General features: G+C 33.5%; 1 protein-coding gene across 1 annotated transcript; it reads left to right on the top strand.

The window, feature by feature from the left end:
• The first annotated feature begins 976 nt into the window (after positions 1-976).
• On the top strand, positions 977-3,041 carry LOC105788432 (eukaryotic translation initiation factor 5A). Its single transcript, XM_012615336.2, has 5 exons — positions 977-1,238; positions 2,003-2,125; positions 2,245-2,301; positions 2,375-2,449; positions 2,755-3,041. Exons 1-5 carry the CDS (start codon positions 1,116-1,118, stop codon positions 2,854-2,856), a joined length of 480 nt encoding a protein of 159 aa, XP_012470790.1. The 5' UTR covers positions 977-1,115; the 3' UTR covers positions 2,857-3,041.
• The last annotated feature ends 9,606 nt before the right edge of the window (positions 3,042-12,647 follow it).

Genomic DNA, 12,647 nt, shown 5'->3' with positions numbered 1-12,647 from the left:
AAGATTCATGTTTTTGACGTGATGTTATATTTTTTAGGGTTAGTTTAGTAATGCTTTTGAGAATTGCTTTTAAAAAGTGTTGGGAAAAGTGATTTTGAGAAGTACTTTTGAAAAATTTGATTCAAGATTCAAGTGTTTAGTATTGTTTTCAAAAAGTGCTTTTGAGAAATAAAATGTTCATTTTAGGCATTGTGTTATAAAATAACCAATAAGCATTTAAATAAGGTTGAAATTAGTTAAAATTATATTTTAATAAGAATATAGAAAATAATTTATTACAATTTGTTGTTAATATTTTAATATATGAAAAATAAAATTTAAATTTTAATATAACAAATAAGTACCATGTGTTGGAGGGGTAAAAACGTAATTAAGCTGTCAAAAAATATTTTTAGGAGAGAAAAGCTAAAACTTTTAACTTCTCCATTTAGGGAAAATTGCTTTTGAAAAGTAAAAAATTTATTTTAAAAGTTACTTTGTTTAGCATTTCTTTTGTTTCAGAAATATTTTTTATGTCAAAAATGCTTCTAAAAAGAATTACTAAACACAATAATAATGCTTTTTTGTACGAACTCCTAACACCAAATTAGGTATAAGCACATTTTACAATCCCTCCAAATAGAGGTAGTGAATCCGTGGTTGGTGACTTTCTTAGGATGCTAACACCCACAAGTATACTACCTACCATGGTCCCAATTTTCTTTCAATACTGGGTTGCATTCTTCCTCTAGCACCACACCTTCCAAACCAGTCTATGGCTATGACCTTCCAAACCATTTCTTCTTGTTTGTGGTAAAACTAGAGTTGGAGAAAAAAGTTCATCAATTTCTAATAACCTTTTGTATTAATAATTATTTTTCTAATACAATAATGATTGGAGTGACTGGATAAATAATTTCACAAAATTTTTATTTACGTATAAATATATTTATAACATTGTAATAATGATAAATTCTAATATATTTGTAATTTTAAAAGAAAAACCCTAAATTCGTAAAAGTCAAAAGCTATTATATAAACCCACAGGCACCAATTCATCACCTGCCCCCCATCTACTCCGCCCATCGTCTGCTTTTGCCAAAAGACACCCAAAGACGCCACTTTGAAAACCGGAAATGTCGGACGAGGAGCATCATTTCGAGTCCAAGGCCGACGCCGGCGCTTCCAAAACCTACCCTCAGCAGGCCGGCACCATCCGCAAGAACGGTTACATCGTCATCAAAAATCGCCCCTGCAAGGTTCCCTCTCTTGATTCTTAGAAATTTGTTATTTTATTTTATTTTTTTAAAGATCTGTTTGATATTATCCTGAAACTAAACTCGTATTCATCTTTTCTGATTTAGTTTTTTTTTCTTCCGATTGTTAGGGTTCAGATCTGTTGCTTTTTTTTTTTTAATAGTTGGAATATTGAAATTTATATGTTAAGTTTGATATTAATTGAAATCTGTGTTAATTTTACTTTTTCTTTATAGCTGTTTATTTACTTTTTGTTTCCAGAAATTTTACCATTAGAAATCATGAATACTAAAATATTATTTTTGAACCATAAATGAAAATAGCAATCAAAGAAGAGTTTACTTTTCTGATATTTTTCTGTATCTTTATGCAAACTTTTGATGTAAGAGCAAGTTGGAAAAAGTATATATATATATAAAACACTAGACTCTTTAGTGTTAAAATATTAGTAGTTTTTTAATGAATCTTCTCATCACGAGTCATAACCAAGCATTTGATGCATGCGACTTATTAGTGTTTGATGGGTTGACTGAAATGCTACTTGGACTTGTGTGTATGTGGGATATGGACATCTGTTTGATACAGAGATTTGGGTTTTATTAAAAATTTTCAGTCTATTTGAAGGGTCCTAGGAGCGATATATCCTTGTAACCGTGTCTAACTATGCATCTTACACGGGTAATTTGTAAAACAAGAAAGAATCGGAGTAATATAGATTGGTTTTTTATTTTAGTAAACTTGATTTCTGTTCTACGGTGTGTGGCAGGTTGTTGAAGTTTCCACCTCCAAGACCGGGAAGCATGGTCATGCAAAGTGTCACTTTGTTGGAATCGATATCTTCACTGCCAAGAAGCTCGAAGATATTGTTCCTTCTTCCCACAATTGTGATGTATGAAATGATTACTTACTCCATAAGTCTTTGTTGTTTCTCTTTTGTTGTTCTAACTTTTAATCTGTCATGTAAATTGCATTTGTGTTAATTAATGTTTATGTTTTGGGTTTTAACAGGTTCCGCATGTCAATCGTACTGACTACCAGTTGATTGACATTTCTGAGGATGGATTTGTAAGTTCTTTTGTTTCTTTTCCGCTAGAAGTTGCATGTTTGCTTGTGTTTTTTAACTTGTTAATCTCTTCAGGTGAGTTTGCTGACTGATAGTGGAGACACTAAGGATGATCTGAGGCTCCCAACTGATGAGAACTTGTTGAAACAGGTTAATTAACACTTTTCTTTTTGCATATATTTTCAACATACTGCTCTTTTGCTATAGAGTAACCTTTGTTGTTGTATACTGATATGAATTCTGGAAACAACAAAGCCTTTTTTATGCACTTCCTAGTAGCTCAGTATGGGATGCTGCCCCTTTCTGAAGGGGAGGTTAAAACTGAGCGTGTGAGAGCTCTGCATATACATACAACTGCCATTGCGTTTTTATATTCTTGATAGTTATAGTTTAGTTTCGTATCTCTGCACCCTTGATGTGGGATTGGCGTTGTTAACATCATTGTTCGACTGCAGATCAAGGATGGTTTTGCTGAGGGAAAAGACCTGGTTGTGTCTGTGATGTCTGCAATGGGGGAGGAGCAGATCTGTGCTCTGAAGGACATTGGTCCTAAGTAATTTGAGATTTTATTTTCGGACTTTAATTGCAATTTTAGATTAAAGCTTTTTATTTTTTTCAAGAACTTTAATAGCTTTGCGTCTTGGAATTTGGGTGTTTTTTATATATATATATATCTGGATACGAGAAAAACACCATTGCTGTTATTTTATTGTTGTGATATGATTCTCTGTTTTTACTACAAGGCTTTGTTCTTGGGTTTTCATATTTGTGGTGTTTTTTTCTTTGCTAGGATTTGTCTAGGCAAATTACACCATTACTAATGTTTGAGTTTTGATTTAAAGTTTTATTGAAGAGAAAAGGATGTTAATGTTAAATAACATCTGGTTGAAATGAAAATGTTTAAATAATTATATTATAAAATAAAAAATTATTTATAATGTAGTGATTAATTGGGTAGGCATGGTATTATAGAAATAAACATTAAACGTCTAAAAAGGTGTTGCTAAGTGTCTACATCTTTCTATTTTGTATTTTAAATATTCTGTATAAATTTGTTTGAACTGAAATAAATATAACGCTTGGAATGTTGTTGCTATTTCTAGCTTCCTACACAAGCATTGTGGTTGAACCATACGAACCCTGAGCCATTCGAAGAAATTTAGCTGTCTGAATAGCCATTTAGCCTAACTTCCAAATTTCTTTAAACATGCAATTATCCTTAAAATTTTGATTTCATAATAACATCCAAATAAAAAATTTCAAGATAAACACTAAAATATTCGACTGTAATGCCAAATCAAAATATGAAATTTAGAAAAAATCATTCAAAAATAATAAAAAATCGATTTGCTCTTAATGATTCGACTCGGCGAGGTTTTGAGGCCACTTGTTAAAATCATAATATATCAGATACAAAATTTTATAAATTAATATATATTATGCCAAATCATCAAGAACAAAAATTAGGTACAAACACATACTTAAATTTATCAATATGTTAAAATCTTTGTGCACTGTGGTCTTGATCTTCCAAATTAGCACATAACTTTTAAAGAAGGTGATTTACTCTTTTCTAGAGGTAAAATGCCAAAAAGTTATGTATAATTTAAGGACCATAACTGTTGCGTGTAAAATGATGTGTGATTTTTGTGCAAGTATACAAGTCGGTTCAAGTAATAAAGTAATGAGTGAGTATCGTTTCCACGAGAATCGGATTGAGGCATAAAGTTGGTCAAGTTATTTTAATAAAGTCAGGTTAATGCTATGGCAAAATGATTGAATGAAATGTTATGGCAAAACTAAGGTAATTATGCAATGATGAGTAATATATGGAATTAGTAAATAACTGGAAATGCTATGGCAAATGTGATAGTAGGAATGCAATGGCAAATATGAGAGTGATATGCAAATATTTTATAAATAAATAACTACTAAATATGTTGTGGCAAAGATACTTTGGCAAAGAATAAAGATATAGTGTCTATGATATTTATGCAATAGGTTGGGATTATTCAGAATCAACCTTACTGACAAGAATGTCGTGGCAAAATCTTGATTAACTTACTATGCAGAAGAGTCCTAGAGTAGTCTGCCACTTTAAAGGGAAAAACCTCAAGTCACTATCCCTGCTCATACAAGGTCTTATTATAGAAACTTGTGTAATTCCTTCTTTACGATGCAAGCATCATTCGAATTCAATATTAGTTAAGTAATCTAACATTTCCCACATTAAATCAACTTAACAAGAATAATATGCCATCGACTATTCCTAGGGATTGCACTTAAACAATTGAATGGACAGTAAAATAATTAGATTTATACCATGAAAATTAAAAACAGTTAAGTGTCATCAAAATAATCCCAACCCGATGAGATTTAACTCATCAGTTGGAAAATATAATTCCAAACCATCACCATTGTTTACAAACAAATAAGTTCACAAGAGAGCACTAAGGAAATAATGGAAGAACGTTGGGAGAACAGCTTCTGCTGGTCCACACTTCAGCAGCACAGTGCTCTGTGTTAGCCGAGAGGATGACTTCCTCTTTCAATAAAACCCTTTTACTCTTGCCTTAGGATTTTCTCGTCTAGTTATTCTCTGTTTGTTGTGTTTTCTCTTGAGGTCTCATTCATTGGCCTTTTATAAGTAAGTGTACTAGGGTTTGACCAATAGCCCAAGATTATCTTTTCTCTTTTTAAATTCTTTTTGGTTTAAAAATCTCTTCCTTTTGGGTAGGAGGTTATTATCTCATTATCTCATGATTTTTTTCCTCTTTTTAAATTCTTTTTCTCTAAGATAAAACCAATAGCCCAAGATTTATCTCCTCCTCTTTTTTAGGCGTATTTATCAGGTACAAGTAGAATTGGGTTGAAACTGGTGTACGTAGAGTGTTGACTCGGTCATCTTCCTGAAATTGCGAATTGCCACGGCATACAAGTCGGCAAACTGTTCACCCTTTTACCCCGGCAAACCTTCACTTCTTTATTCCTTGTTCTTCATCTTGCCCCTGCAAATCCACCAAACACAGTCCTTCCACAAGCAATTAAAAATAACAAATAACATTTTAACACAAACCAAGCTCTTAATGCACTGGTTAAGGAAAAATACTAATGAAATGTCCTAAAGTGCAACTAAATGTATTTAAATACAGACAATTAGTTATGTCTAAAGGCATGAAATATAACTCTTTTCAAGAGTTATCAATAACCCTTATAAGTAACTTTTACACATTAACCTTAATTTTCAATTAGTTACTTGGCCTTACTTTGTTTGATAACTAAAGTTCAGTTAATCTTAACCATATTATATAATTTTAATTTAAGCTAACCTTTTATAATAATAAATAATATGTAATTATATTATCTAACAAATATTTGTAACTCCTCTATTCTATGCTAAGCTATTCTTTGCAAAAAAAAAAGTTTTAGTATGAGAATTATGATGCGTCATAATTATAATTATATTTCTAATTAACCTCATGGTTTTTGTGCAAAAATCATTTATTATTTATTATATTTTATAATAAATTATTTTCTACACATTATAATTAGTTAATAAATTATGAATAAATCTTATATATCATAAAAATTAATTAAATTATTATATTTACTTGTATCATTATTATACATCAAAATTTTTATTTGAAAATGTAAGATATTTGGATGCATTTTCAGTTTTTTTGAAATAGAAATAGAACTATTTTAATATAGAATGGTTCAAAAATTTATAAATTGATATCTATATATAAAAAAGTAAACAGTGATAGAGATAAGTAAACCATTGCAAGTTCCTACTATTTTCCTACCTTTTTTTTTTTGTCTCCCAACACTGTTTCGAAATATATTCATTGACTTGAGCAAGAGAGTATCGCATAAGCCAAACTTGATATCAACCAATGCACCTTCAAGAGTTCAAAGTGTCGCTTTGGTTGCATGACAACTAATATTTGTGTCCCTTCATTTTTCCATTTTATATCCAGTAGGAATTAGATCAATTGTTACTTCCAACTAAACATTTTTGAGGTAAAATAATGAAGATGTTTGTGAGAAACGAAGGCCATGCGATGTTGGGAAAGTGCAAATATTATGCCAAAAGCTATAAAAGAAAAAAGAGTAAATGGTGCAAATTAATTCCATGTTACATGGGAAAGGGAACATCTTTGAACATATAAACATATGATATGCATATCATATCATATCATATCATATATTTTGAGAACAAGTGTTAAAATGTAGCAGGTTGGTCGAGTACTTATAGAAAGAAAAGAGTTAAAAAAACCAATTAACTTGCAAACCATTTAAAGTAGGTTTAATCAAAATAACTTATTTTTTATTTTTTTAATTAAAATAGTATGATCAATTTAATCATCTAATCGATTTTAAAAACCTTAAATTTTATATGTATTATACATATAATATAAAACGTTGTTACTCGCCTAACACGCTTGCTACCAACTTGGCGATCTCTCCAAGAGCTCGTCCGTTATGAATGTTAGCCACTTTCATGGTCTCACCCTACTCGCTCATAATTCTTTGAGTATCTAAAACACGTGTAACTCCTACTGGTGGTAACATATCACCACACATAACACCTAGTTACTCCTAGTACGATATAAATATTAATGAGTTCTTTAATCACAACAACCACTGTTACCCTGAGTCTCGTTTTAGCTTTTCTCCACTCTCATAGTCACTCCCCTTGAAAGTCTTCTTGCCCCTACCCCTGACACATGTTTTGGGCAATAAGGTTAAGGATACTACTTTGATGGAGAAAAAGAATAAGTTGATTATATTGGTAATCCACCTTTTTCCCTATGATTATGATCTTAAACTTATGTATGAGGTTTATAAAGCATCCTCTTCTAGTGGCATGAAACTTGAACCCGTGACCACATAACCACTGTCAACTAAGAGCTCAAGTTATACTTGAACCCGTGATTGCATAATCACTATCAACTGGGAGCCCTAGTTATAGTTGAACCTATGACTCTATAACCATCGTGAACTAGGAGCTCTAGTTGTAATGTGACATATTTTAAGGTGATGGTGCACTCCCCACACGCCAAATGAAATGTGTGGGTCTCTAAGTGCCACCGCATCATTGTGAACTCAAATATACCTTAAAACTATCACAATTTCTTCCTAAAACTCTAACACAAAAAAACTTTCCCTCTCAAAATTTCAACACTCAACCAAAAAAAAATTAAAACAAAAATATTCTTTTTTCTAAAGGACGGTGGGCGAGAGAGTTGATGGAGTAGGGAGAGCAAAACCCCTCCTTTATATAGACAACCGAGGGAAAATTTTTAAAAAATTATGTTAGAGCCCATGACCGTTTGGGATTCCTGGGATGGGATGTTTGAAAATTATCCCGAGTTCTGAAATTTTATCACGGGATTTCTTGTTAGGGTTAGGGTTGAAAATGTGCGGAAGAAAACGTCTCCAACAAGTATTAGAGAAAATGCAGAAAAAGTGAACTCTATGCCTGCAATGTGTCACTCACATCCAAATCAAAAATTTTGGTTACAGAGTTCCATAGACCCGACAAAGGTATTATCAGGGAATCATATCATGTATACCTAAGACAAAAGACCTGCGACTGTGGGAGATTTCAAGCACCTCATTTTCTATGCGTACATGCAATTACTGCATGTGCCTCTATGGCACCCCAAACCCTACCAGGACGGTCCAACCTAAATTTTGAACGCCACAATAGCTACCGAAGTGACTCTCCATTAAACCACCATGAAACACACCTTCCAACCAAGCACACCTCACATACATTGAATTATTTGGTATTTAAAATCCTAACACAAGCTTTACTAGTCAAATCATTTAAACAGATCAGAAAAGTCAAACTTATGACACCTGCGAACCCCCACCTCACGACGAACCGAACTAGAAATCCTAGTAGCTTGCAGATGACTCGGTGAACCCCTAGCTCGCAACCTACCCTGCGAACACCCAATTCGCAACTTGCCCTGTGAACCACTAGTTCGCAACTTATCGTGCAGTCTCCTATTGCTGGCGAACCCCTATTTCTAGCGAACTCCGAACGAACCTACCATTGTAATCAACTGATTGTTTTGTGAATGGTGAACTCCCTTACCTTGGCATACCCACCTACCTTGGCGAACCCCTGTTGTCGAACTTTATGTTTTGGTGACTCTACCCTTAGCATAGTTCATTTTACTAAACAACTTATTTGTTATTCTATATGACATCCCTTTTACAATTGGCGGAATCTTTACTCTTGTGACCCCTAACATGTTTTTGTCTACCCATTCATTCATCAATTAGATAGATCGCAGACATCAATGTAACATATCACACCTTATTTCTCATGTATACTAAGTCAACACAGTGATTCAAAACAATTTAAGATTTCAAGGCGTACCTCATTGTCTAGCGAACTCCTTAATCTCTATTTACTTGTTAGTTCATCAATTTATCAAACCATAATTGTACATTACAGTCCCAACATTCAATCATTCAATCAAGCAATTATAAAAGATCCAGAAATCCAAAATTAACAGTCCGTAATGTCCATTTACAGTCTATCAAAATTTATTTAAAATCTAAATATAAGTCTAATCCCTTGGAACAGTCCCACATTGCCTTTGTTTTTGGGGGGTTTGGAAACACAACACATACTCAGGGGATTTTCCTTGCAATGGATCACTAAAAAGGTTCACTTTTGCACTTATCTCGGGAGCTATTTTTTTTGCAAGGTACATGCAAGGAATGTGAGCTTATTGAAGCTCAGTGAGTGTTTAAACATACTACAAGTAAACACAATCCATCAGGCTAAAAGTAGACATACTATAACAGTTCACACAAATAATAGTTTGCATGATAAAGTAGTTTGCATAAAATACAGTACTCAAAACACGTCATATTGATATATTGGAAATTTGTGACTATGAAACATATTCACAATTTATATGCATTGGATAAACAGATCTCCAAACACTCCAAATGACGTAAAAAGTCATGCGTTGTCCCCAATAAGTGTAGCACAAGTGCTCACACTCTCCAAGCACTTCACGTTGTCTATAGTGAATGGAGCTATGCTCTACATTCACTTATCTCTCCAACTCTATCTTCAAGCCACAATGCCCTAGCACATAATAAAAGGTGAGTACTCACAATCCTATGGATGCTGATGATATTCAACGGTTTCAAATGTTCACAATGCCAACAGATCATTTTTAACACATTCACAATACACAATATAATAGGGCTCGCAATATAACAAAGCTTGCACAATATAGCATAGTTCGCAATATCACAGTTCATAGTTTAGTAGAGCTTGCGATTCTGCAGGCTCGCAATATCATATTGGTTCGCATATAACATAGGTTCGCACATGGTATAAATTCGCACATAGTATAACAGGGTCCGCATGTATTAGTATAACAGGGTTCGCATGTAGTAAAACAGGGTTCACATATGGTATAATATGGTTTTTAAACTACCTCAGCTCCCCTTAGCACATGAACCGGTGCTCAATTGCAGTATATATGACCACTCACCTGCTAGTTTGTTGCTTCTTATTAAACCTAAGTCACATTCTACTTGCCTTTTTCTTTGCTAAAGGAGGCTCCCTCGCGATCTGGGGCTTCACGTATAACACACAAGCATAACAGATTACTATCGTTCTAAGGCAGAATAACCTTCCTAATATCCGAATAGCTCACCACTCAAACCTCCTTGCGAGCTCACTTCGCACAACACTGATCTTTTAATTTCTTCACTCTCACTCAATTTAATCGCTATTTCTTACTTCCTAATATCATAATTAATATTTAATTATAGGTCTATACCTCTAATTTGACACAATTCCATAATTCTTCATTTTTTTGGAAAATCACGTTTGTTTTCAATCAAATAGAAGAAAAATCATTTAAGCCGTTCAGATTCAATAAAGACTTGTTAAATTAAGATTATAAACCTCTTAATTACATCAAAATAAGTTTAAAATCGTATTAAAATAGTCACTTAGCTTTCTATTACGAGATCTACCATTTTTAAGCAAAAGCAAGCTTTAAATCAATAGATCTCATGCATTCTTGATTAGATCTATAAAAAGTCGAATTGAAACAACATATTATCTATTTAAATAATAAGAAAATAGTTTGTTACCTTTGCTTTGAAGAACTCCACAAGATTTGGATCAATTTCAACAAAAAGGTGTTAAGAAATAATGGAAAGTTGGAGAAATGATTAGTTTTTTTTAAAATTGAAGAAGAAAAATGTGTTTGGATGCTTAGAAAATCAGAACGGTTGAGAGAAATTTGAGAGAAAACTCCTAATTCGGATCTAACTTTTCAAATGAATGGAAATGTGGAGGGAAGGGACAGTAGGTGTTCTTGTATAGCCAACCAACTTTCAAATTTTGGTTTTTTTCCCCTAGGGCCCCTTCCTGTTCTCTCCCTTTATGAACTAAATCTCATTTCAATTAAAACTCTTTATTTTCATATTTGACCTCTAATTTAAAATCTGTTTCAATTGAATCCTTACTAAACATATATTTATTAACTCGATTATTATTACTATTATTTTAATTAATTAATTATTCTATTTTATTTTAATTTTTACTACTCCAATTTTGATATCTCTCTCTTGAGCCCATGACTTAATTAACTGATTCTACTAACTCGATTTCCAGGGTGTAACAGCCTCGGCAGGCCTAGATTGCATGAGTTATGTTGACGAAGTTTAGAAACTAAAACGAATATATAAAATATGGAAATCTAAATTCCCACTTGTCCTAAATGAAAGTATGCGGTCACCTATCTCGATAGCTCCATTCGAGTTGGTGCTACATATTACGTTGTGTTGCAAGACAAAAGGTCGACTTAATTCTACTCAGATATGTAGCAATATGTGTAACACCCTATACCCAACCCGATCGCTAGATTCGAGTACTGAATGCTACACTAACTAGAATGACTTAACACAACTTTCTATTTTGGGTTTAGTTACATATTTTAAACAATCTAGGTTCAAAATTCTAACCAAATTTACAACTTATATTAAACTAGTAATAAAACTTTAAGGCTTCGTTCCATTGGTCGATTACAAATTATTTTTTGGATAAAGACTCTATAACATAAAATGACACTTATCCCTGATGTTGAGCCTCTACAGGTGCCCCTCTATACAAATGCACAACAACTGCGTTTTGCTTAGCTCTTAGCGAAGTCTGACTTGGTCCCTCTCGATTTCATTAACTAACTTGCAATTGAATAGAAAACTTATAAGTTTAGGTGAACTTAGTGAGATCCGCTTATACAATTTTAAGAAAAATGTGAGACATCTAGCTTAGAATTAAACTCCCTGATAATCATGTTCATTATTTCTGGTGGACAATGCTTGGTGCCAGCCCAAGTGTTTCCTACATTAACGATCTTTCTCAGATTTCAGTGACCCCACTGCCTTAGAGTATTAGCGCTCACTAAAAACACCAAAACTCTTGCTCTGTCGATCTGTTTCCAAGGGTGGCTTCTTAGGATAGCAGTTCCTACATTTGGGGAAAACTTAACAAGATTTCTGCCACTCTCCATGGCCATGTTCGACCTCTGCTTTCCACTATCCCTTAAAGGACTTTCTCGCCCTTTCAACTACGAGTATACATTTCCTCCTATGAAAACTTGATCGGCATTTTGAACCCTTCAACAAGCTTTTGTCAGTTTGCAATGATCACATTTTGCTGCAGACTAATCCATAATTGTTTAAACTGTATGGAATCCACAACTTTCCTAATAGACTAGTACTTACATGTACCAATTATACATTTCTATCTAATGAGCCTCTTTTCCTTTTCACCCTAACTGAGGTTTGGGCATAACCTTGGTGTCTCTCATCATTCTGGTGGTCTATATTCCCTAGACACGCCAAGATTATTCATTTTTGAGACTTATCGCTCCATTCACTCTGCGAACTCTACTTTCACTCTAGACATCCTTAATGAATCACGAATTGTCCAATTATAACCCTCAGGCTTGACGTTCTAACTAATGTCCCATAATTACCATCCCGACGACTACCTTATGTTTTTTGTCTCGGTGGACTACCCCATATTTTTTGTCCTGGCAAACTACCTAGGTTGCCGTAAGCGAGCTATGGTCTTACACCCTAAACATCTTTGAGCTGTTGCCCCGAAGGTCCTTACCACTGTTGTGATGACACCCCATAGAGCCTATTGATCGCCATCACGAAGTTGCTTTATGGAACTTAATAATCATCAATATCGTTTTATCATATATCCACCTTGATGCTTGAACATTGAAATGTCCTCCCCTCCGCAAGGCCTGGAGCTTCATAGATCACGGTTTACTCTCAG

Source organism: Gossypium raimondii, chromosome 2, assembly GCF_025698545.1.
Source record: "Gossypium raimondii isolate GPD5lz chromosome 2, ASM2569854v1, whole genome shotgun sequence".
Classification (NCBI taxonomy): Eukaryota; Viridiplantae; Streptophyta; class Magnoliopsida; order Malvales; family Malvaceae; genus Gossypium; species Gossypium raimondii.
The sequence above is the reverse complement of the archived record's forward strand: the minus strand, read 5'-3'. Positions and strand labels throughout refer to the sequence as shown.